This window comes from Oncorhynchus kisutch, linkage group LG18 (assembly GCF_002021735.2).
Source record: "Oncorhynchus kisutch isolate 150728-3 linkage group LG18, Okis_V2, whole genome shotgun sequence".
NCBI lineage: Eukaryota > Metazoa > Chordata > Actinopteri > Salmoniformes > Salmonidae > Oncorhynchus > Oncorhynchus kisutch.
The window spans coordinates 654,861-682,734 of record NC_034191.2 but is presented as its reverse complement, the minus strand read 5'-3'; the positions used below and the strand labels follow the sequence as shown (position 1 = coordinate 682,734).

Genomic DNA, 27,874 nt, shown 5'->3' with positions numbered 1-27,874 from the left:
CTTACAAGTGCGCTCCTTAGTGTGGATAGTTTTCACACCAGTCCAAAGAAACCGAAGGGGGGAAACCCGCCAGTTTGAAAAACCTCTCCGAACCAATTTGGTGTAAAATACCAGTTAAAGAAAAGTTCTCCTGCAACAGGTTTATCAAATTAAGGTCCTACATCTGTATGGAACCCTGAATCTCACCTTTAGTTTCAGTACCAAACATGGCAGAAATGGAAGTACCAACTGTGTACTTTCATTTCATGCAGTTTCTAATTAAGGGAAAGGGAAATGTAGAGTCTGATTCATCAAATGAGTTTTAGTTTATTTTCCTGTCAAACAGCCCATTTCTTCTACATACAGCACATGCTGTTTAGTTGCATTAACATCAGTCCATCTTGATTACCCAGAGACTAATCAAGGGTTAATAAATTAGCCAACCCCATCTGACTGCCAGCTTTTAAATCTTAGCCATCCCAATTACTGAGCTCAATGAGTCCTTCATAGCTCAGCAATGATAAGTGAAGATGGTATAAAATTAACAATATTAAAGGCATAAGCCTGAAGGAAGAGGCAGAGAGGCAGATCAGTCTGAAATGTGCTAGTGAGGTGTGACTTGCTGCTGTATGGGAGCCAATGGCATTAGGAACGGAAGGAGAACAGGGAGATTCATCCCCATTAGGAACGGAAGGAGAACAGGGAGATTCATCCCCATTAGGAACGGAAGGAGAACAGGGAGATTCATCCCCATTAGGAACGGAAGGAGAACAGGGAGATTCACCCCCATTAGGAACGGAAGGAGAACAGGGAGATTCATCCCCATTAGGAACGGAAGGAGAACAGGGAGATTCATCCCCATTAGGAACGGAAGGAGAACAGGGAGATTCATCCCCATTAGGAACGGAAGGAGAACAGGGAGATTCACCCCCATTAGGAACGGAAGGAGAACAGGGAGATTCACCCCCATTAGGAACGGAAGGAGAACAGGGAGATTCATCCCCATTAGGAACGGAAGGAGAACAGGGAGATTCATCCCCATTAGGAACGGAAGGAGAACAGGGAGATTCATCCCCATTAGGAACGGAAGGAGAACAGGGAGATTCATCCCCATTAGGAACAGAAGGAGAACAGGGAGATTCACCCCCATTAGGAACAGAAGGAGAACAGGGAGATTCATCCCCATTAGGAACGGAAGGAGAACAGGGAGAATAATCCCCATTAGGACTGGAAGGTGAACAGGGAGATTCATCGCCATTTGGACAGGGATGAGAACAGGGAGAATCATCCCATTAGGACAGGGATGATGATAACAGGGATGATTTCTTTGAGTGGGAGTTAAACCTAATGCCATAAGGGGTATGTTTGTGTGTGTCTCTGCTCACAAGTGTGCATACATGTGATGTGTGTGTGGGATCATGAGTGTGTGCGTGCTTGTGCATTTGTGAGTTTGTGTGTCTGTCTGTATGTTTCGCCTGGCACCGCCTGGGTTCTGTACCCTCCCCCTTAATCAATACTTGAAGACTGTTAACCTTTTCATTTCCCTGCCAAGGGAAGCCATCAGCCCTTCCTACTCCATCCTTGGCAAAGGGAGAATGACACTTTCTAACCAAGAACATATAACGGCTCATAAAATCTTCAGTTGCATCTTGGTCTGGTCATGTGACCAGTCAACCTTGGTCTGGTCAGCTGGTAGGAAGCATTTTTCATGTGACCAGTCAACCTTGGTCTGGTCAGCTGGTAGGAAGCATTTTTCATGTGACCAGTCAACCTTGGTCTGGTCAGCTGGTAGGAAGCATTTTTCATGTGACCAGTCAACCTTGGTCTGGTCAGCTGGTAGGAAGCATTTTTCATGTGACCAGTCAACCTTGGTCTGGTCAGCTGGTAGGAAGCATTTTTCATGTGACCAGTCAACCTTGGTCTGGTCAGCTGGTAGGAAGCATTTTTCATGTGACCAGTCAACCTTGGTCTGGTCAGCTGGTAGGAAGCATTTTTCATGTGACCAGTCAACCTTGGTCTGGTCAGCTGGTAGGAAGCATTTTTCATGTGACCAGTCAACCTTCAAATCAAAATCAAATCAAATTTATTTATATAGCCCTTCGTACATCAGCTGATATCTCAAAGTGCTGTACAGAAACCCAGCCTAAAACCCCAAACAGCAAGCAATGCAGGTGTAGAAGCACAGTGGCTAGGAAAAACTCCCTAGAAAGGCCAATACCTAGGAAGAAACCTAGAGAGGAACCAGGCTATGTGGGGTGGCCAGTCCTCTTCTGGCTGTGCCGGGTGGAGATTATAACAGAACATGGCCAAGATGTTCAAATGTTCATAAATGACCAGCATGGTCGAATAATAATAAGGCAGAACAGTTGAAACTGGAGCAGCAGCACAGTCAGGTGGAATTTGAAACTGGAGCAGCAGCATGGCCAGGTGGACTGGGGACAGCAAGGAGTCATCATGTCAGGTAGTCTTGGGGCTTGGTCTGGTCAGCTGGTAGGAAGCGCTGGGCTGTTTGAACATGAGAGTATCACCTACTGTGTGTGTTTGTGTGTGTGAGTGTGTCACCTCTGTGTTGTAGATGTGTATCATTCCTGTGTGGTAGATACCTATAACCTGTGTTGTAGATACCTATCACCTGTGTTGTAGACACCTATCACCTGTGTTGTAGACACCTATCACCTGTGTTGTAGATACCTATCACCTGTGTTGTAGACACCTATCACCTGTGTGGTAGATACCTATCACCTGTGTTGTAGATACCTATCACCTGTGTGGTAGATACCTATCACCTGTGTTGTAGATACCTACCACCTGTGTTGTAGATACCTATCAACTATGTTGTAGATAGCTATCACCTGTGTTGTAGATACCTATCACCTATGTTGTAGATAGCTATCACCTGTGTTGTAGATACCTATCACCTGTGTTGTAGATGTGTATTATTCCCTGTGTTGTAGGTGTGTATTATCCCCTGTGTTTTAGATGAGCAGTATCCCCTGTGTTGTAGATACCTGTCATCCCTGTGTTGTAGGTGTGTATTATCCCCTGTGTTGTAGATGTGTATTATCCCTGTGTTGTAGATACATATCATCACGGTGTTGTAGGTGTGTATTATCCCTGTGTTGTAGGTGTTTATTATCCCCTGTGTTGTAATGTGTATAATCCCTGTGTTGTAGGTGTGTATTATCCCTGTGTTGTAGGTGTGTATTATCCCTGTGTTGTAGGTGTGTATTATCCCCTGTGTTGCAGATGTGTATCATCCCTGGGTAGTAGATGTGTATTATCCCTGTGTTGTAGATACCTATCATCCCTGTGTTGTAGATGTGTATTATCCCCAGTGTTGTAGATATCTATCATCCCTGTGTTGTAGATGTGTATTATCCCCTGTGTTGTAGATGTGTAAAATCCTTGTGTTGTAGATACCTATCATCCCTGTGTTGTAGATGTGTATTATCCCCTGTGTTGTAGATGTGTAAAATCCTTGTGTTGTAGATACCTATCATCCCTGTGTTGTAGATGTGTATTATCCCCTGTGTTGTAGATGTGTATTATCCATGTGTTGTAGATGTGTATTATCCCCTGTGTTGTAGGTGTGTATTATCCATGTGTTGTAGATGTGTAAAATCCTTGTGTTGTAGATACCTATCATCCCTGTGTTGTAGATGTGTATTATCCCCTGTGTTGTAGATGTGTATTATCCCCTGTGTTGTAGATGTGTATTATCCATGTGTTGTAGATGTGTATTATCCCCTGTGTTGTAGATTTGTATCACTGTGTCTCTGTAGACGTTATTAAAATTAACTGTGTGATTCACTCTGTCTCTTTGTAGACGTTGATACACTTGATAATGTAATTATCTGCATCTCTGTCACTGTGTATACGTTGATAAACATGATTGAGAGATTCACTGTCTTTTTGTCTCTGTGTAGAAGTTGATATACTTGATTGTGTGATTTACTGCCTTTTTAATCACGGTGACATCAGGGATTTTGTGACCTTGACATAAATTGATCCTAATTCAAAAAGTATTTGGTGCAATGAGCCGTGCCTAAACTCAGTAACTATAAATCCTCCCCCTCAAACCTACCAAAAGCCTGGGTAAATTGTAATTCTTAAGAAAATGGATTTTAGGCATATGGCTCTGCATATGGCACTTCTAGTATAGGAAAATACAGGTTAGATCATCCAACAAACTGCTTTAGTCAATATAATCAAACAATGAGGTCTTTCATTCTACTTTATTTATCCAGGTTTGTCCATTTATACTCACCGAAATACATCTTCCTTACGGGAGAGACTACGTGTTTTTTTCATGACCATTAGAAATGAGCAAAATAGACAATTTAGGTGTAACTACCTACTGTATTGAGGTATAATGACCTACTGTATTGAGGTATAATGACCTACTGTATTGAGTTATAACGACCTACTGTATTGAGGTATATTGGCCTACTGTATTGAGGTATAATGACCTACTGTATTGAGGTATAACTATCTAGTGTATTGAGGTATATTGGCCTACTGTATTGAGGTATAATGACCTACTGTATTGAGGTATAACGACCTACTGTATTGAGGAATAACTATCTAGTGTATTGAGGTATAACTATCTACTGTATTAAGGTATAACTATCTAGTGTATTGAGGTATATTGGCCTACTGTATTGAGGTATAATGACCTACTGTATTGAGGTATAATGACCTACTGTATTGAGGTATAACTATCTAGTGTATTGAGGTATAACTACCTAGTGTATTGAGATATATTGTCCTACTGTATTGAGGTATAATGACCTACTGTATTGAGGTATAACGACCTACTGTATTGAGGTATATTGGCCTACTATATTGAGGTATAACTATCTAGTGTATTGAGGTATATTGGCCAGACTCTTCCAGATCTGCCAGTCAACCAGACTCTTCCAGATCTGCCAGTCAACCAGACTCTTCCAGATCTGCCAGTCAGACAGATTCTGCCAGTCAGCCAGGATCTGCTGAAACCACCAGCCAGCCAGGATCTGGTAGATCTATCTACCTGCCTGAGCTTCCTCTCACTCCTGAGCTTCCTCTCACTCCTGAGCTTCCTCTCACTCCTGAGCTTTCTCTCACTCCCGAGCTTCCCCTCAGTCCCGAGCTGCCTCAGTCCCGAGCTGTCCTTCAGTCCCGATCTGCTCCTCAGTCCAGTGGGGTTCTGGGTGAGGACTACTAGGCCATGGTCGGCGGCGAGGGTGGACTATCCAGTGACGAAGGGAGAGGGGACTAAGACATTAAATGAGTGGGGTCCACGTCCCGCGCCGGATCCGCCACCATGGACAGACGCCCACCCGGACCCTCCCTATTGTTTTGAGGTGCGTTCGGGAGTCCGCACCTTAGGGGGGGGGGGGTTCTGTCATGCCCTGGTCAAAGTATTTTGTGTTTTTCTTTATGTATTTGGTCAGGCCAGGGTGTGGCATGGGGTTTTTGTAATTGTGGTGTGTTTGTCTTGTGGTTTTGGTGTTAGTATTGGGATTGTAGCGTAGGTGGTTATCTAGCTAAGTCTATGGCTGTCTGGAGTGGTTCTCAATTAGAGGCAGGTGTTTATCGTTGTCTCTGATTGGGAACCATATTTAGGCAGCCATATTCTTTGAGTTTGTCGTGGGTGATTGTCCTTAGTGTCTTTGTTCCTGTCGCTGTGTTAGTTGACAAGTATAGGCTGTTTCGGTTTTCACATTACGTTTATTGTTTTGTAGTGTTTGTGTTATTTCGTGTTTACGTTTGTTTGATTAAAAATGGATTGCAATCTACACGCTGCGTTTTGGTCCGACTCTCCTTCACCACACCTAGAACACCGTTACAAGCCTACTGTATGGAGGTATAACGACCCACTGTATTGTGATATAACGGCCTATTGTATTGCGGTAAAATGCTCTATTTGATTGAGCTATAAGACAACAATATTCAGGTATAACAGCTACTGTATTGAGGTATATAATGACCTACTGTATTGAGGTATAATGGCCTGCTCTATTGAGGTATACAGTACCCCTTGATATATTTCACATTTTGTTACGTTACAACCTTAATCTAAAATGGATTAAATAAAACAAATCCTCAGCAGTCTACACACAATACGCCATAATGATAAAGTGAAAACAGGTTTTTGAAATAAAAGAATAATAAAAATCAGATACCTTATTTACGTAAGTATTCAGACCCTTTGCCATGAGACTCAATTGAGCTCAGGTGCCTCCTGTTTCCATTGATAATCCCTAAAATGTTTCTACAACCTGATTGGCGTCCAACGGTTTGACAGCTCACACCCTGTCATAAATGTAAAGGAAAGGAGATCTCGGTCTCAAAACCAAGGAATGTTCTTTATTAACATACTTTTTCCCACCAAAACTCGAACACGCTCGAAAGCAAATACTGGAACAATATTTCTAACATACGAACGAGGGTCAGAGACGATCTGTACAAAATGAATGTTATATTGTTTTTTATTTTGTGATGTCATTAACATGTTTATAAAGGAAATACTGGAACAATATTTCTAACATACGAACGAGGGATGGTCAGAGACGATCTGTACAAAATGAATGTTATATTGTTTTTTATTTTGTGATGTCATTAACATGTTTATAAAGCAAATACTGTAACTTAAAGTATTTACAGGTATGAAATCTCCATACTTAACGTTGTATATGAAAAAGTATAAGTATTTTTGTTAAGATGTGATTTTAGGAGGTATAAGAGAATCTATCTCCTAGAAACTGAGCATAGTAAGTAGCCATGCCCCAAGTGAGGTCAGAGAGCGTGTCAGACTGATGGAACCGTCCCCTTCGGCCAGAGTGCATAAAAGGATTGATAACAGAAATTCACATTAGACCAGAAAAGCGTGGATGCGGTAGCTACATGTTTGAAATGGTTGGAACTTTGAACCTCAAAACAAGGTGAAGAAAATAAACTCACCTCCCAGACTAGACCAGAAGATCGCCAGGCTACAGCTGCACATGTAAATTGATTCAAACTCTGACTAACAATACGATTTGGAGAGAGGAGAAAACTCCCCTCTTGAACAAAGACTGGTAGGGCTGATAAGCTGTCCTGAGTCAAATATCTACAAAAGCAAACTCTTCAAACCATCCTATTACTCTTGTCAAATCCCCGTAGTACACTACTCTCATCACCCCACTGGACCATGGGCACGGCTGGCTGGCCTATCTTCAAATAAGCAGCTTCAGGAGCAAATGGAACATTTTTGTTATTAAACTGCACCGTTTGCTCTCCTGCGTCTGACTGTAAGGGGTGACTGACTGCCGCCAGTCTCTCTCCCTCCATATTCTTCGTAACAAGCCGCCATATGTTTTCAGTCTGCATGGACCTTTTTACCATTAAGTGTGTATGTTTATTCTGTGTTATTACTTAGTTAGCTAGCAAATAAATAATTAACCCAATTAGCGTAGTACTGAATCATAAGTAAGGCTTGTGTTTTTACAAATGCAGGAAGTTACGACTGTTCAGAATGATGATATGATAAGATGTTATGATTTAATACCATTGGAGTTTAATTTAGAAGATGGTAACTCTTTAAACAACCACTCTCGTGGTGTCCCAAATTCCTAATGAGTTAATTGTTTCATTATTCATTTAATCGGGTAACAATTAAACATAGTCCGTGGATTAAATAAATAAGGGGTCATCAGATTAATGAAAGTCACGTCACGACACAGTGCATGTCAGAGCAAAAACCAAGCCATAAGGGCGAAGGAATTGTCGAGAGCTACAAGACAGGATTGTGTTGAGGCACAGATATGGGGAAGGGTTTCAAAATATTTCTGCAGCATTGAAGGTCCCTAAGAACACAGTGGCCTCCATCATTCTTAAATGAAAGAAGTTTGAACCACCAAGACTATTCCTAGAGCTGGCCGCCCCGCCAAACTGAGCAATCGGGGGAAAAGAGCCTTGGACAAGAAGGTGACCAAGAACCCGATGGTCACTCTGAATGCCAAAAGTCACGTCTGGAGGAAACCTGGCACCATCCCGACAGTGAAGCATGGTGTTGGCAGCATCAGACTGTGGGGATGTTTTTCAGCGGCAGGGACTGCGAGACTAGTCAGGATCAAGGCAAAGATGAACAGAGCAAAGTTCAGAGAGATCCTTGATGAAAACCTGCTCGAGAGCACTCAGGACCTCAGACTGGGGGCGAAGGTTCACCTTCCAACAGGACAACGACCCTAAGCACACAGCCAAGACCACGCAGGAGTTGCTTCGGGACTCTGAATGCCCTTGAGTGGCCTAGCCAGAGCCCAGACTTGAACCTGATCTAAAGAGACCTGAAAATAGCTGTGCAGTGAAGCTCCCCATCCAACCTGGGAGAAACTCCACAAATACAGGTGTGCCAAGCTTGTAGCGTCCTACCCAAGAAGACTTGAGGCTGTAATTGCAGCCAAAGGTGCTTCACTAAAGTACTGCAAAAACGGTCTGAATACTTCTGTGATATTTCATTTTTTTTGTTTTGAAATATTTGCTAAAATAAAATACAAAAAGGGCTTTGCTTTGTCATTATGAGGTGTTGTGATTGATGAGTAAAATAAACCATTTAATCAATTTTAGAATAAGGCTTTAACGTAACAAAATGTGGAAAAATCAAGGGGTCAGAATACTCTAGTTATATTTACTTAATGTAACAAAGTGTATTTCATTACTGTATTGAGTTATAACTAGCTACTGTATTGAGTTATAACTAGCTACTGTATTACGTTATAACTAGCTACTGTATTGAGTTATAACTAGCTACTCTATTGAGTTATAACTAGCTACTGTATTGAGTTATAACTAGCTACTGTATTGAGTTATAACTAGCTACTGTATTACGTTATAACTAGCTACTGTATTACGTTATAACTAGCTACTGTATTGAGTTATAACTAGCTACTGTATTGAGTTATAACTAGCTACTGTATTGAGTTATAACTAGCTACTGTATTGAGTTATAACTAGCTACTGTATTGAGTTATAACTAGCTACTGTATTGAGTTATAACTAGCTACTGTATTGAGTTATAACTAGCTACTGTATTGAGTTATAACTAGCTACTGTATTGAGTTATAACTAGCTACTGTATTGAGTTATAACTAGCTACTTTATTTAGTTATCTACTTACTCTTTGGATGTATTCAAAATGTCCACCCTCCTGTTGGAAGTTGAGGGGCTGCTGGTTGAGGAGCCACTGGAAGGCCACGTCCAGAGACGGGTCATGTGACACCTTACAGCTGAGCACCACGCTCTCCCCCACCGTCACCTCCACTTTGCAGGGGCTCAATTCCACATGCATGGCCTCTGGAAGCACAGCAATGCTATATCTTATCACTGTCATCACAACACGTCTGAACAGGACACTGTTGCACTAACACTGCTGCACTGTTAGGTTATAACGGTAACGCTGATATAGACTCAGGTCTCTTCACATGCTAATACTGCTGCACTGTTAGGATATAACACTAACCTAGACTAGGTCTCTTCATGTGATAACGCTGCTGCACTGTTAGGATATAACACTAACCTAGACTCTGTCCTGTTCAAGTGATAACACTGGTTATTGTCAACTCGTCTGACTATTAGTGTCATACCATCTATGGTGTGTCTATGGTTTATAATATAAGACAAAGATAGTCAGAGATAACCACTAACTCTAGCCCATTACATTGCCATCTTAGGACCCACCATAGCTGACGCTAGACTGGTCACAGATCTGGATGTGCTGACCTGAGACAATTCTGACTATCGGTGTTATTTTATACATTTTTTGTCATTTAGCAGACGCTCTTATCCAGAGCTACTTACAGTAGTGAGAGCATACATTTTCATTCTGGTCCCCCAGGGGAATCTCAATGCTCTACCAGCTGAGCTATATGGGACTATGCCATTTGTAGGCCTATGGCTAGAGTGGCATGGCAACAATAATCCAGAGAAATTGACAAAAGCACATTTGGCATCTGAAGTGTCATTATCAAAACAAATCCTGAACACTAAACCCTGACGCAGGTCAAGCACTCTACACCCAGGGTCTCTTTAGATCTCAGCTGTGAATGCTGCATTACATTACAGGCCCTTTTACGCTGTCAGATACTGTTCCCTTGTGAAATGATTCTTGAATGTGAAAACCCTTTTGCTTCACGGTCGAGCGAACAGAAAGTCCGTTCCTTCTCCCCCTCTCTCTCACCTCCGCTCCGCCCCGGCACTCAGGCAAAGGTTGCGGAAACGACATTGGGGAACTGTTTACTGGTGGGTGACCAGCATTCATTTGGCAGAAAAATAAAGCCCCCCTGGGCATCACTTACCTTTTACCCGGAGCATGGCCGTCATCTCAGCCGAACCAAACTGATTCTCAGCTCGACATACATAGTCCCCCTCGTCAGAGCGACTGGAGTTGATGATCCTCAGAGTGTTATTTCGTAATAACATTATCCTGTCAGAGAAAATAAAGAACAAAGGCAATACAAATCAATACAGGTATGGAAACAAAACAGCTTCATGCAGGTTTAGTAGCTTGTATTATTCATTAAAATTATATGAAGTTGCTGGAAGAGGGAAGATCAGCTCAGAAAGTCAAAGAGCAGCGTATGTAGCGATTTTAGAATGTCCCTTTGGGGATATTAAACATTTCATATACTGTATGTTCTATCTAGGTCCGACAAAATGATTGTACTGATTTCCAAGGGCAAGTTGTGAAGATAGATCCCACGGAAAGGTCATGCTCTAAGCCTACCTGGTTAAATAAAGGTGAAATAAAATAAATAAAAAATAAATATGTATGTAGTATATGTATGTACTGTATATGTACTCTATGTATGTACATAAGTACTGTTCATATGTACTGTATGTATGTATGTAAGTACTGTTCATGTGTACTGTATATGTACAGCATGTATGCACTATATATTTGTACTGTATGTATGTACTGTGTATGTACTGTATGTATGTACATAAGTACTGTTCATATGTACTGTATGTATGTGTAACGGATTTGAAACGGCTAGCTTAGTTAGCAGTGGTGCGCGCTAAATAGCGTTTCAATCAGTGACATCACTCGCTCTGAGACCTTGAAGTAGTGGTTCCCCTTGCTCTGCAAGAGCCGCGGCTTTTGTGGAGCGATGGGTAATGATGCTTCGTGGGTGACTGTTGTTGATGTGTGCAGAGGGTCCCTGGTTCGTGCCCGGGTATGGGCGAGGGACGGTTTAAAGTTATACTGTTACATATGTACTGTATTTATGACTGTATATGTACTGTATATATGTACTCTATGTACTGTATGTGTGTACTGTATGTACACTACCATTCAAAAGTTTGGGGTCACTTAGAAATGTCCTTGTTTTTGAAAGAAAAGCACATTTTTTTGTCCATTAAAATAACATAAAATGGATCAGAAATACAGTGTAGACATTGTTAAAACATGTTTTGATAGGGGGTGGTATTTTCACATCCGGATGAAAAGCGTGCCCAAAGTAAACTGCCTGCTACTCAGGCCCAGATTCTATGGGAATCTAGATTTCTGAGGCATCTGTTTGCAGTTCCTAGGGATTCCACTATATGTCAACAGTCTTTAGAAATTGGTTGATATTTAGCTTTTGAGAAATGAAGAAGTATGGCTGTTCAGAACGAGGGTCAAGTCTAGTGTTCTGATGTGTTTGGGGCGTGCGACCTAGCGCTGGCTCCACTTCATTTTTTCAGCTATTGAACACGGTTTATTCAATCTTAAATTTGATTAGTATATAGTATATACATATGAGATGAGTAATGTAGGGTATGTAAACATTATATAAAGTGGCATTGTTTAAAGTGACTAGTGGTACATTTATTACATCAATTTTTGTATTATTAAAGTGGCTAGAGATTTGAGTCAGTATGTTGGCAGCAGTCACTCAATGTTAGTGATGGCTGTTTAACAGTCTGATGGCCTTGAGATAGAAGCAGTTTTTCAGCCTCTCGGGCCCTGCTTTGATGCACCTGTACTGACCTTGCCTTCTGGATGATAGCGGGGTGAACAGGCAGTGGCTTGGGTGATTGTTGTCCCTGATGATCTTTTTGGGCTTCCTGTGACATGGTGTAGGTGTCCTGGAGGGCAGGTAGTTTGCCCCCGGTGATGCGTTGTGCAGACCTCACTACCCTCTGGAGAGACGTACGGTTGTGGGCGGAGCAGTTGCCGTACCAGGCTGTGATGCAGTCCGACAGGATGCTCTCGATTGTGCATCTGTAAAAGTTTGTGAGACAAGCCAAATTTCTTCAGCCTCCTGAGGTTGAAGAGGTGCTGTTGTGCCTTCTTCACCACGCTGTCTGTGTGGGAGGACCATTTGTTTGTCCGTGATGTGTACGCCGAGGAACTTAAAACTTTCCACCCTGTCCACTACTGTCCCATTGATGTGGATAGGGGGGTGTTCCCTCTGCTGTTTTCTGAAGTCCACGATCATCTCCTTTGTTTTGTTGACGTTGAGTGTGAGGTTAGTGCCCTCACCTCCTCCCTGTAGGCCGTCTCATCGTTGTTGGTAATCAAGCCTACCACTGTAGTGTCGTCTGCAAACTTGATGATTGAGTTGGAGGCGTGCATGGCCACTCAGTCATGGGTGAACAGGGAGTACAGAAGAGGGTTGAGAAAGCACCCTTGTGGGGCCCCAGTGTTGAGGCTCAGCGAGGTGGAGATGTTGTTTCCTACTCTCACTACCTGGGGGTGGCCTGTCAGAAAGTTCAGGCGCCAGTTGCACAGGGCGGGGTCAAGACATAGGGTCTCAAGCTTAATGACGATTTTGGAGTGTACTGTAGTGTCAAGGAAATGTCTAAGTGACCCCAAACTTTTGAACTGTAGTGTATAAGCTACATAAACTGGTTCACTGTGAACCCAAGTGGTGCCTTCCTATTTTAGGATAAACTTTTCTGGGTGACCTTCAATATGATGACCTGAAATCAGTTTCTGGCGTGATTCTAAGTACCACACCAATAACAACAGCAGTGAAATGGATAAACAGCTCAATACATGTTATTTTTCCATCTATCGACCAATCAACAATTTAAATTCCTTAATCAAGGCGATTTACTGATAACATTAAATAAGTCTAATCTCCAATAAGATTACAACACTGATGTTATGGGTTGCGATAAGGTCTAAGCTAATAGGGAACAAGCGCTGACTGGAAATTCAGCCACTTTCATTCCAGCCTCAGTGGAATATGCATTAGACTGAACAGTGTTAAAACAATATCCCTAATGGTGACCTATTCCCTGTATAGTGTACTACTTTTGTAAAATAAAAGTAGTTTACTATATTGGAAATAAGGTGCCATTTGGGACAGGAACTCACACAGTTATATTGTTTTAAATGACCAAACAGCTGCTAATTGTGTTGTAATAAAGCAACAACACATGAAGCGTGTACATTTTCAAGTAGACTACCCTTCATGGGGTGTCAATGTATATGATCTGAAGCATGGTGTATTTAAAGGGAACAAGGCACCACCTTCAACCAATGTACCACATTTGATTACCTGTGTAGTGTACATGTGCCATTGATTACCTGTGTAGTGTGCATGTACCACATTTGATTACACATGTAGTGTACATGTACCATTTGATTACCTGTGTAGTGTACATTTACCATTGACTACTTGTGTAGTGTACCTGCACCATTTATTACCTGTGTGGTGTACGTGTGCCGTTGATGACCTGTGTAGTGTATATGTACCATCAGATTAATTGTGTAGTGTACATGTACCATTGATTACCTGTGTAGTGTACATGTACCACTGAGTACATGTGTAGTGCATATGTACCATTGATAGCCTGTGTAGTGTACATGTGCCATTTGATGACCTGTGTAGTGTACATGTACCATTGATTACCTGTGCAGTGTACCTGTACCATTGATAACATGTGTAGTGTACATGTACCATTGATTACCTGTGTAGTGTGCATGTGTGGTGTACATGTGCCATTGATTGTACATGTGTAGTGTACATGTGCCATTGATTACCTGTGTAGTGTACATGTGCCATTTATTACCTGTGTAGTGTACATGTACCATTGATTACATGTGTAGTATATATGTGCCATTTGATTACCTGTGTAGTGTGCATGTGCCAATGATTACCTGTGTAGTGTGCATGTACCATTAGATTACCTGTGTAGTGTACATGTGCCATTTGATTACCTGTGTAGTGTACATGTACCATTGGTTACCGGTGTAGTTTACATATACCATTGATTACCTGTGTAGTGTACATGTGCCATTGATTACCGGTGTAGTTTTTGTATTAATTTGGGATCCCCATTAGTTTCAGAAGAAAGGTCTTTGTTTCTGACCATTTTGAGCCTGTAATTGAACCCACAAATGCTGATGCTCCAGATACTCAACTAGTCTAAAGAAGGCCAGTTTTATTGCTTCTTTAATCAAAACAACAGTTTTCAGCTGTGCTAACAGAATTGCAAAAATGGTTTTCTAATGATAAATTTGTCTTTTAAAATGATAAACTTGGATTAGCTAACACAACCTGCCATTGGAACACAGGAGTGATGGTTGATGAAAATGGGCCTCTGTTCACCTATTTAGATATTTCATATAAAAAACTGCCGTTTCCAGCTACAATGGTCATTTACAACATTAACAATGTCTAAACTGTATTTCTGATCATTTTGATGTTATTTTAATGCACAAAAAAGTTTTCCTTTCAAAACCATATATACAGTGGGGCAAAAAAGTATTTAGTCAGCCACCATAATTTGCAAATAAATTCATTAAAAATCCTACAATGTGATTTTCTTGATTTTTTTTCTCATGTCTGTCATAGTGTACCTCTCTCATCTTTTTAAGTGGGAGAACTTGCACAATTGGTGGCTGACTAAATACTTTTTTGCCCCACTGTATATATATATATAGAGAGAGAGAGAGGAGAGGAGAAATAAAAGGCTCATTACAGTGGAGAGGTTCTGACAGTCATCCAACTCAGTGGAGGTTGGTGAAGAGAGCAGATGGCTTTAGACAGTGGACCTACTGACAGACCAGGACCTGGTGTAGAGAGCAGATGGCTTTAGGCTGTGGATCTACTGACAGACCAGGACCTGGTGTAGAGAGCAGATGGCTTTAGGCTGTGGATTTACTGACAGACCAGGACCTGGTGTAGAGAGCAGATGGCTTTAGATAGTGGACCTACTGACAGACCAGGACCTGGTGTAGGGAGCAGACGGCTTTAGACTGTGGACCTACTGACAGACCAGGACCTGGTGTAGAGAGCAGATGGCTTTAGATAGTGGACCTACTGACAGACCAGGACCTGGTGTAGGGAGCAGACGGCTTTAGACTGTGGACCTACTGACAGACCAGGACCTGGTGTAGAGAGCAGATGGCTTTAGATAGTGGACCTACTGACAGACCAGGACCTGGTGTAGGGAGCAGACGGCTTTAGACTGTGGACCTACTGACAGACCAGGACCTGGTGTAGAGAGCAGATGGCTTTAGATAGTGGACCTACTGACAGACCAGGACCTGGTGTAGAGAGCAGATGGCTTTAGACTGTGGACCTACTATGAACATGGTTTATTGGCTACAGTCTCTGTTCTCCTTTCAGTGACTGACAGACCGACCGACACATAACTACTTTCCAAACATCCTTTTATGTATGCAGATGTTCAATCCCATTATATTTGAGCTTTTGGACCTCAGGATTATAGATGAATATTTACAAAGTCATCATTTTTTATAAAAAATGATTTTTTTCAATTCCAAAAAACAAACACATATTATCTGAATGCCATTGGCTGGGAGAAAGGGGAGAGAGAGAGAGAGAGAGAGGTATCTTGGCTCCTCTCTAAGTTGCCTTGTAGGCAGGCAGGGAACTCATCAAGGCAAAACAGAATCTTCATAAGGAGACTGAAGCTTGGAGACATTCTTCAAAATAGGGAAAGAGAGCACACATCCACCAAGGATGGAAGAGGCAGGAAGGAAGACCACATGCTAGTTGGGTATACAGCACTATGCAAATGAAACCAACCTGACAGAGAGAAAATAAATGGTGTCTGGCTATGTGATAGAATAACTTGTTTTGTTGTTTTATCATCTCATAATAACAATAAGACTATGGGGATTTTATTAGGTCTGATTTAAGAACAAGGCTTTCTAGGAATGAAATAAATTAAAATGGTATTCAAATACTAATGTGTTTAATAACACTAAATAATTATGCCCACTCTTCTGTCTGTTTGACAATTGAGCCTGTCTGTCTGTCTATCTGAAACTAACAGTGACTTTCCATTAAGGAGACAACAACGCAGAACATTAGCGGAAATCCATGTTAATTACAAACATTCATTAAGTCAGCACAGCTGTCAATGTCAGATAAACGCTAACGGATGTAGCTGCTTCGATTCCACTCCTTTAACCCCCTGTTCTGCCAGAATGGAACTTCTCGCCCTCCCTGCCTCCACAGAGGTCTTTCTTGCCAATCGTTAATGTCAGAGACAGAATGTTCTGAAAGACATGGAGACGCATCAGTCTTCTGTTTATCTCAGTTCAGCTGAAGGAGGATCATTTCTCAAGGTGGTAATGAAGCATTATGGACATTTACCTTTGGTATCAGAGATGTATGCCTGTACTTTCAGAAATCAGCCCTCAGACACTGTTCAGTAGGCTGCAACAGATTTCCCTGTGAAAATATAATTAGCATAATAACAAAAATCCCCATCAGAATTCATCTGTTTAAGATCTGATTAGTTTTATTGGCTGTGTCTCAATCCACGGCCAGATAACATGTTGTCCTTTCGAATATATGGTGGAAGGTGACAGAGTTACAGCGGTGTTTGTTAGACCAGGAGACACCAGGAGCAAAAACGTCTGTAGCGTCCAAACAGTTTGGGCTACAAACTAGTATGATCCCACTATGGAAAGTTGAGACTCCTTAGGACTAAGCCTCTTTTTCCGCCTGACTGACGTGCCCAAAGTAAACTGCCTGATGCTCAGGCCCTGAAGCCAGGATATGCATATAATTGGTACCAGTTTCACCGGAAGTTGTCTCGCTAGTGGGATGCCTAGCCGTAAAAGGTTTTAAGGTGTTCTCCGTTTTGCTCTATAATGCCTACAAGTATCAAAATACACATATGAAGGTAAACCAGTACCAGTTAAAAAATAAATGGAGGTACTGTATTTTTGGAAGTACTTTAGTGCCAAAAAATTTGTAAAATATGGTAACCTAGCATTCGTATATCTCCCAGATATAGGACAGACACTTAAAAACAAACTTCCTTTTTTTGTGACCAACTTTTTATCTAGTTTGTCATTTCTTCAGAAGGGGGTTTACATGTACAGGTAAAACATTCAAAGTCATTTGCATGAGCTTTCCAGTAGTTGTTTATATATATATATATATTACAGAGAGGAATCCTTTCGGGAGACCAGATAATCTGTTTGCAAATTACATCATTGGATGGTTCGACAGTTGGGTTTCCCATGGAACTCATAGCCAGCATAGTTTCTCCCATGGAACTCATAGCCAGCATAGTTTCTCCCATGGAACTCATAGCCAGAATAGTTTCCCATGGAACTCATAGCCAGCATAGTTTCTCCCATGGAACTCATAGCCAGCATAGTTTCTCCCATGGAACTCATAGCCAGCATAGTTTCTCCCATGGAACGCATAGCCAGCATAGTTTTTCCCATGGAACTCATAGCCAGAATAGTTTCTCCCATGGAACTCATAGCCAGCATAGTTTCTCCCATGGAACTCATAGCCAGAGTAGTTTCCCATGGAACTCATAGCCAGCATAGTTTCCCATGGAACTCATAGCCAGCATAGTTTACCATGGAACTCATAGCCAGCATAGTTTACCATGGAACTCATAGCCAGCATACCTTACCATGGAACTCATAGCCAGAGTAGTTTCTCCCATGGAACTCATAGCCAGAATAGTTTCCCATGGAACTCATAGCCAGCATAGTTTCTCCCATGGAACTCATAGCCAGCATAGTTTCCCATGGAACTCATAGCCAGCATAGTTTCCCATGGAACTCATAGCCAGAATAGTTTCCCATGGAACTCATAGCCAGCATAGTTTCCCATGGAACTCATAGCCAGAATAGTTTCCCATGGAACTCATAGCCAGCATAGTTTACCATGGAACTCATAGCCAGCATAGTTTACCATGGAACTCATAGCCAGCATAGTTTACCATGGAACTCATAGCCAGCATAGTTTCCCATGGAACTCATAGCCAGAATAGTTTCCCATGGAACTCATAGCCAGCATAGTTTCCCATGGAACTATGTAGCCAGAATAGTTTCCCATGGAACTCATAGCCAGAATAGTTTACCATGGAACTCATAGCCAGCATAGTTTACCATGGAACTCATAGCCAGAATAGTTTCCCATGGAACTCATAGCCAGCATAGTTTACCATGGAACTCATAGCCAGCATAGTTTCCCATGGAACTCATAGCCAGAATAGTTTCCCATGGAACTCATAGCCAGCATAGTTTACCATTGAACTCATAGCCAGCATAGTTTACCATGGAACTCATAACCAGCATAGTTTCCCATGGAACTCATAGCCAGCATAGTTTCCCATGGAACTCATAGCCAGCATAGTTTACCATTGAACTCATAGCCAGCATAGTTTACCATGGAACTCATAGCCAGCATAGTTTCCCATGGAACTCATAGCCAGAATAGTTTCCCATGGAACTCATAGCCAGAATAGTTTCCCATGGAACTCATAGCCAGCATAGTTTACCATTGAACTCATAGCCAGCATAGTTTCCCATGGAACTCATAGCCAGCATAGTTTACCATGGAACTCATAGCCAGCATAGTTTACCATGGAACTCATAGCCAGCATAGTTTACCATGGAACTCATAGCCAGCATAGTTTACCATGGAACTCATAGCCAGCATAGTTTACCATGGAACTCATAGCCAGCATAGTTTACCATGGAACTCCATAGCCAGTGTAGTGTCTTAACACTTGTTACTTATTTATGTAATAAGAAAGACTCTAAATACAAGCAATTGAACTGGAGCTTCACATTTACTCAAACGACTTAGTACCAGAATAACATAGAACAACACTGCGCATGACCAAGGGTGCTCCCGCCTTAATGGGGACATCAGTAATTAACAGAACATAACATTCCTTCTCTAATACAATCAGAGTTACTTTTACCAAACCACAACTGAAACATTTCCCAGAACTTGTTGTAGTTATTTTGCATCTTTTAATTTGAACTTGAACAGTTAGTTTTTGTTTGTTTGTTTATAAGTCTAGTCTGTCTGGTGGAAGGTGCCTTCGTTCTGGGTAGCGCCTCGGGTTGTCTGGAGGCTCCTGAACATCCTCAGTGTCTGTCTGGTGGAAGGTGCCTTCGTTCTGGGTAGCGCCTCAGATTGTCTGGAGGCTCCTGAACATCCTCAGTGTCTGTCTGGTGAACAGTGCCTTCGTTCTGGGCCGCGCCTCGGATTGTCTGGAGGCTCCTGAACATCCTCAGTGTCTGTCTGGTGAACAGTGCCTTCGTTCTGGGTAGTACCTCGGATTGTCTGGAGGCTCCTGAACATCCTCAGTGTCTTTCTGGTCGACGGTGCCTTCGTTCTGGGTAGCGCCTCAGATTGTCTGGAGGCTCCTGAACATCCTCAGTGTGTGCTTGTTCCATTATAGCTTCTGCTATAGCAGCACCTTCATCAACACGTTCCCTTCTTTCAGCCTGGGGTCTCTTTACTGCACCACCGTCCTCTACAGTTCCCTGTGTGTCACTCTCTGGATCTCTCTGTGCCTGTTCTCTCTCGATTGTTGTGCTGTTTTCCATGGAATGCATTTGGTTAATGTGAAGCCGCCACATTATGTCTGGGCTCACTTGAACCTGGGTGTGTACGGTCCCTCTTGTCCATTTCCCTCCTCTTCTGTAGTCTCGCACCATCACTTCCTGTCCTGTTTGGAGATGGCGCTCCCGGCCACCGGAGAGCATCTTGGCTTGTTTGTTCAGCACTTCATTACGCCTGTTTGGCTTCATGATGTCCAGCTGTGTGCGGAGAGGCCTCCCGAACATCAGTGCGGCTGGGCTTTCCTTTGTCGTGGCATGTGGGGTGTTTCGGTAGGAGGCCAGAAACTTGGCCAGTTTTGTTTGCAAAGTCCCTTCGTCTCGTTTTGCTGCACCGAGTCCTTGCTTTAGGGTTTGCACAAAGCGTTCTGCCAACCCATTGGTGGCAGGGTGGTACGGAGATGAGGTTGAGTGTTTGATTCCATTTACTGACATGAATCTTGTAAACTCGTCACTTACAAAAGCTTGCGCGTTGTCACTTACTAGCTGCAGTGGCAAACCGAAGCGTGCAAACGTTGTTCTGAGACACTCTATCGTCTGAGCTGAGGTGGAGGAGTCAGTGCAAAACACCTCTTGCCATTTGGAATGGTCATCCACTATAACCAGAAACATGTGCTTTACAAAGGGACCAGCGTAGTCCACATGAATTCTCTGCCATGGCTCTGCGGGCCATTCCCATGGGTGGACTGGGACAGGAGCCGGCATGTGAAGGGTTTCCAAACATCCGCTACAGTTCTTCGCCATGTTTTCTATCTGTTGATCCAGACCTGGCCACCAGAAGTGGCTCCTTGCGAGCAGCTTCATTTTGACAATTCCAACATGACCTTCATGTAATTGCTGCAAAGCTAGATGTTGGCATTTCTGGGGTATCATGACTCTCATTCCCCACATCAAACATCCTTGGTATGTTGTAATTTCATTTCTCCGCTGGAAATACGGAGTCAGCTCCTTTCTGCCAGTAGCTGGCCATCCTGACATGGTGTAGGTGTACACTTTTGACAAGGTCACATCTTTCCTTGTCTCCTGTTTGATAACTGTGCTTGTGACTGGTAGTGCCTTGAGCTGAGCGGTATGGAACATGTCCACTGCATCCACCCTCCTTTGTCTTTCTCTTGTACACGGCAGTCTGGATAATCCATCTGCATTTGTGTGGAGGGATGATGGCTTAAACTCAATGTCATACATATTACTGGCAAGGAACAGGGCATATCGCTGTAACCTGGCTGCTGTCATTGCTGGAATGCCTTTCTTTGGACTGAAAATGGAAAGCAACGGTTGGTGATCTGTATCCAGTGTGAAACGCTTGCCATATCGGTATGGGTGGAATTTCTTGACGCCCCACACTAGTGCCAGTGCTTCTTTGTCGATTTGTGAGTAGTTTTTCTCTGCATCATTCAATGTTCGTGACGCGAATGCAACTGGCCTCTCTGACCCATCTTTCAGTGTGTGTGAAAGGACGGCACCTAAGCCATAAGGGGACGCATCACAAGCCAACTTCACTGGCATTTCAGGGTCGTAATCAAATCAAATCAAATTTAATTTGTCACATACACATGGTTAGCAGATGTTAGTGCGAGTGTAGCGAAATGCTTGTGCTTCTAGTTCCGACAATTCAGTAATAACCAACAAGTAATCTAGCTAACAATTCCAAAACTACTACCTTATAGACACAAGTGTAATCAGGACCTGTTCAGATGTTATGAGCCTTTTTGCCTCCAAAAATGCATTTTCACACTGCTCTGTCCACCGCCATGTCCTATTCTTTTCCAGGAGCTGATTTAGAGGCTGGAGTACTGCTGAAAGGTTTGGGAGGAATCTTCTGTAGTAATTGATCAGTCCCGTGAAAGATCTTACTTCTGTGATATTTTGTGGTCGTGGTGCCTGTACCACTGCCTCGATTTTGTCTTGTGTTTTTGTGCAATCCATTGCAGTCAATCTCATGTCCACAGAAGACATTCTTGTCTTTGAAGAACTCACACTTCTTTAAGTTTGCCTGTAGACCATACTCTTTCAGTCTTTTCAGGACCTCTTCCAGGTTAGCCAGGTGCTCTTTGTCGGTGCTCATGTTATGATCATGTCATCCAGGATACACTGGGTTCCTGGGATTCCTTGCAAAATCTGGTCAATAGTTCGTTGCCAAATGGCTGGGGCTGATGCAATGCCAAAAACCAGGCGGTAATACCTGTATAGACCTTTGTGTGTGTTTATTGTCAGGTACTGTTTGGAACTCTCTTCAACCGGTAGCTGCAGGTAAGCCTGTTTCAGATCGATTTTACTGAAGTGTTTCCCACCAGCTAGTGCAGCAAAGATGTCATCCAGGCGTGGTAGGGGGTATTGGTCCACATGCAACATTGAATTCACAGTTACCTTGAAGTCCCCACACATTCTAACAGACCCATCTTTCTTCACAATAGGAACTATGGGTGTGGCCCATTCGCTTCTGTCCACTTTCGTCAGGATCCCTGTATCCTGCAAGCGATCGATTTCCGCTTCCACCTTTGGTCTCAGGGAGTATGGAACAGATCTGGCTTTGCAGAATTTGGGGGTTGCATCATCTCTTAGTACAAGTTTTGCTGTGAAGCCTTTTACTGTTCCCATCTGATCACACAATCTCTGTGAATGTTTTATTTGAGGGGTTCAGAGGGGCAGTCAGATCTCTTAACAAACTGTATGTTTTTGGGCCAATTAAACTCAACAACGCTGGTACTCTTTTGTTATCAGCAATGTCGTTTGCAATGAAGTACTGTTCCAGTCGTTCAATGATGCGTGTCATCAAACACATCTATTTTCCCGATGCTAGCCATTCTCTTTACCTCCGGCTCCACGGGTCTTTGATCTGCCGCCTCGTTCTCGTCAGCTCTCCCCTCGTCTTCACTGCTTGCCAGCTGTTGTGCTACAGGGTCAAAATCTTCCGCTCTTCCTACGAACTGCATCTGTATTCGTGATGCACACTGCAGGTAATCATCCTCGTCGCCATTGTAGTGTCTTAACACTTAGTACTTATTTATGTAATAAGAAAGACTCTGAATAAACTGGAGCTTCACATTTACTCAAACGAGTTAGTACCAGAATAACATAGAACAACACTGCGCATGACCAAGGGTGCTCCCGCCTTAATGGGGACATCAGTAATTAACATAACAGCCAGCATAGCTGTAATGGAGAGTGATACCTGGTAATGCTTCTTTCAGATCTTGGAATGTCCTCAAATCAGTACTATCCATGACATCGCCAAGGGTACGGATACAGCATTTTGACCATTGGGGCGATGTGAAAGGAAGTCCTCCAGATCACAAGGCATTGTTGTTAAATAATGGAGTCAGGGCATGCCTGTAAGGTCCTGGGTGTCATGAGGGTGAAATCAGGCACAGGAAAGCAGAGTTCAATAAAGTGCTTCTTTAATGCACACACTGTGAACCACGGTCACCCCACTTTCGGGTGCTTAAACCAAATGCCCCAGACACAGGGAAACGAAAACAGTCTAGCACTAAATACACAAACATGTACATCTCATGCAAACACCAGGGTTACAATAATCAATCCCGCACAAAGAACCAGGCGGGCGGGCTGACTAATAAAGCCTCACTAATTATACCCAACTCAAAACAGGTGTACTCAATAAACACATAAGGAGGGGGAGAAAATAATCAGTGGCAGCTAGTAGGCCGGCGACGACGACCGCCGAGCGCCACCCGAACGGGAAGGGGAGTCGTGACAATGCCATTTCGTTTCCCAATTGCATAGCTTTTAAAATGAGTTTCAAATAGAAATGGTTAGAGCAATAATAGGACCAATGCGTAGTTTAAATTGTTAAAGAGAAAATGAACACCATTTCTTCCAGGGCAATGGGAGCCATCAATGGGAGCCATCAATGGGAGCCATCAATGGGAGCCATCAATGGGAGCCATCGTATTTCTCTCTATTCTCAGCCAGGGAGCTGAAGAGTCATGTCTAAACCAATTTCTAAAGCTGGAAATACAATTAGAAGTTTGGAACAGATTGTCCTCCAGTGTCTGTAAATGTGTTCATTTCATCCGCGACATTTTACCTTTCCACATTTATTTTGAAAACGCACTGTGGATTTTATCCCAATTGATGGAAGGGGGAGACATTGGAAGCATTGAGGTCACGAAATTCAACCGAGGCAATATATTATGTAATTTTCACAATAGGTATTCTGCCGGTTAGAGTGACTGGGATGTTAATCAATACACTGAGGTCTGATTTAATTGATTTAGGAAATATATATACTCCTAAATATTTGTAATGAGTTACGATCGGGATTCCATAAATAGAGATTTCCTTGAGGGGGAGTAGGCTACATTTATTTTACAGTGCCTTTGGAAAGTATTCAGACCCCTTGACTTTTTCCAAATTTTATTACATTACAGCCATGTTCTAAAATAGATTTTTTTAAATCCTCAGCAATCTACACACAATACCCCATAATGGCAAAGCAAAAACTTGTTTGCTTTTTTGCACATTTATTAAACATAAAAAACAGATACCTTATTTACATATGTATTCAGACCCTTTGCTATGACAATAGTAATTGAGCTCAGGTGCATCCTGTTTTCATTGATCATCCTAGAGATGTTTCGACAACTTGATTGATTAGACTTATAAGGTCCCACAGTTGACAGTGCATGTTAGAGCAAAAACCAAGCCATGAGGTCAAAGGAATTGTCTGTAGAGCTCCGAGACAGAATTGTGTCGAGGCACAGATCTGGGGAAGGATAACAAAAAATGTATGCACCGTTGAAGGTCACCAAGAACACAGTGGCCTCCATCATTCTTAAATGTAAGAAGTTTGAAACCACCAAGACTTTTACAGGAGCTGGCCACCCGGCCAAACTGAGCAATCGGGGGAGAAGGGACTTGATCAGGAAGGTGGCCAAGAAGCCGATGGTCACTCTGACAGAGCTCTAGAGTTCCTCTGTGGAGATGGTAGAGCATTCCAGAAGGACAACCACTGCAGCCCTCCACCAGTCTGGTCCTTGTGATAGAATGGCCGGACCCACTCCTCAGTAAAAGGCACATGACAGCATGCTTGGAGTTTGCCAAAAAGCACCTGAAGGACTCTCAGACCATGAGAAACAAGATTCTCTGGTCTGATGAAACCAAGATTGAACTCTTTAGCCTGAGGAAACCCGTCTGGTGGAAACCTGGCACCATCCCTACTTTGAAGTATGGTGGTGGCAGCATCATGCTGTGGGGATGTTTTCAGCGGCAGGGACTGGGAGACTAGATATAATAATAAGTCAAATATGTATAGCTGTAGACTACACCACTGCTGTCATCCTTAATGCCAAGTGTTTATTCAAGTTGGATAATCTTTGGTTGCCGACAGCAGTCGTACCATTGGAAGACAGCTTGGACTGTAGCCTACAAAAGCCTATTCCTGCTCTTATCCCTCGATCCATCAAACATGATTGGTGTGTCATTATACTGGTCGCTGACTTGTGGTCAAACTCGCACAGGTGGAACCAGCTTAAAAGTGCGAATTTTTTCCAATGCTGATTTGAATGTCATTGAGAAAAAGAAGTGTCAAATATTTTTTCGCAAACATCATTTCTGAATTAAAAAATAATCCTTGAGATTTTCAAAAGTGTCTGTAATCTGATTACAATGTTTTGACGTGTAATGTAACAGATTACAGTTACCGTATCTTGATAATCCCTTACATGTAATGGATTACATCTCAGCATCCTGGTCCGTCCTTCACTACCTCTCAGCATTCCTTAGACATTGTACACCAGCTGTTACTGACAAATACAGTGCCTTGCAAAAGTATTCAACCCCCTTGGAGATTTTCCCGATTATGCTGCAATACAACCTATAATTCAAATAGATTTTTATTTGGATTTCATGTACTGGACATACACAAAATAGTCCAAATTGGTGAAGTAAAATTTAAAAAATAACTTGTTTCAAAAATAAATAAATAAATAAAAAGCAGAAAAGTGGTGTGTGCTCAACCACTTTGCTATGAAGCCCCTGAATAAGATCTGGTGCAACAAATTACCTTCAGAAGTCACATAATTAGATAACTAAAGTCCACCTATGTGCAATCTCAGTGTCACATGATCGCAGTATATACAGTTGAAGTCAGAAGTTTAAATACACTTAGGTTGGAGTCATTAAAACTCATTTATCAACCACTCCACAAATTTCTTGTTAACAAACTATAGTTTTGGCAAGTCGGTTAGAACATCTACTTTGTGCATGACACAAATAATTTTTCCAACAATTGTTTACAGACAGATTATTTAATTTATCATTCACTGTATCACAATTCCAGTGGGTCAGAAGTTTACCTTGAGATGAACGTACTTTGGTGCAAAAAGTAAAATTCAATCCCAGAACAAGAACAAAAAACGCTGTGAAGATGCTGGAGGAAACAGGTACAAAAGTATCTATATCCACAGTAAAACGAGTCCGATATCGACATAACCTGACAGGCCGCTCAGCAAGGAAGAAGCCACTGCTCCAAAACAACCATAAAAAGCAAGACTATGGTTTGCAACTGCACATGGTGAGAAATGTCTTCTGGTCTGATAAAACAAAAATAGAACTGTTTGTCCGTAATGACCATTATGTTTAAAGGAAAAAGGGGGAGGCTTGCAAGCCGAAGAACAACATCCCAACAATAAAGCACGGGGGTGCCAGCATCATGTTATGGGAGGTTCTTTGCTGCAGGAGGGACTGGTGCAGTTCACAAAATAGATGGCCTCATAGGGAAGGAAATTTACGTGGATATATTGAAGACATCAGTCATGAAGTTAAAGCTTGGTCACAAATGGGTCTTCCAAATGGACAATGACCACAAGCATACTTCCAAAGTTGTGGCCAAAAATAAAATAACAATGTCAAGGTATTGGAGTGGCCATCACAAAGCCCTGACCTCAATCCTATTGAAAATGTGTGGGCAAAATTAAAAAAGCGTGTGCGAGCAAGGAGGGCAACAAACCCGACTCAGTTACACTAGCTCTGTCAGGAGGAATAATCCAGAATTCACCCAACTTATTGTGGGAAGCTTGCGGAAGGCTACCCAAAATGTTTGACCCAAGTTAAACAATTTAAAGGCAATGCTACCAAATACTAATTGAGTGTATGTAAACTTCTGACCACTGGGAATGTGATGAAAGAAATAAAAGCTGAAATAAATAATTTATCCTGACTTTTCACACTCTTAAAATATGTGGTGATCTTAATAAACTAACTGACCTAAAACAGGGAATTTTTACCAGGATTAAATGTCAGGAATTGTGAAAAACTGAGTTTAAATGTATTTGGCTGAGGTGTATGTAAACCTCTGACTTCAACTGTATACACCTGCTCTGAAAGGCCCAGGATTCTGCTACACCACTAAGCAAGGGGCACCACCAAGCAAGCGGCACAATGAAGACCAAGGTGCCCTCCAAATAGGTCAGGGACAAAGTTGTGGAGAAGTACAGATCAGGGTTGGGTTATAAAAAAATCCGAAACTTTGAACATCCCACGGAGCACCAATAAATCCATTATTAAAATGTTTTAATAATATGGCACCACAACAATCCTGCCAAGAGAGGGCCGCCCACCAATACTCACAGACTAGGCAAGGAGGGCATTAATCAGAGAGGCAAAAAAGAGACCAAATATAACCCTGAAGGAGCTGCAAAGCTCCACAGCGGAGATTGGAGTATCTGTCCATAGGACCTCTTTAAGCCGTACACTCCACAGAGCTGGGCTTCACGGAAGAGTGGCCAGAAAAAAACAAGCCAACAATTTTGGTGTTCGCCAAAAGGCATGTGGGAGATTCCTCAAACATATTGAAGAAGGTACTCTGGTCAGATGAGACTAAAATTGAGCTATTTAGCCATCAAGAAAGACGCTACGTCTGGCACAACCCAACACAGTACTTATAGCCCAATGTAGCACTTGGAACACAGTTCTTATAGCCCAATGTAGCACCTACAGTAGAACACAGTTCTTATAGCCCAATTTAGCACCTGGAACACAGTTCTTATTGTCCAATGTAGCACCTACAGTCGAACACAGTTCTTATAGCCCAATGTAGCACCTAAAGTAGAACACAGT

At 42.4% G+C, this 27,874-nt stretch overlaps 1 protein-coding gene across 1 annotated transcript in view; it reads right to left on the bottom strand.

Moving 5' to 3' along the window:
• The window catches only part of cntn5 (contactin 5), a 237,460-nt gene that overhangs the window by 83,218 nt on the left and 126,368 nt on the right, over positions 1-27,874 (bottom strand). The window contains exons 10-11 of the mRNA XM_031796937.1: positions 10,296-10,423; positions 9,119-9,294 (exon numbers count right to left, since the gene is read on the bottom strand). Coding sequence (XP_031652797.1) covers positions 9,119-9,294; positions 10,296-10,423 — 304 coding nt within the window. The remainder of the gene's footprint in view (positions 1-9,118; positions 9,295-10,295; positions 10,424-27,874) is intronic.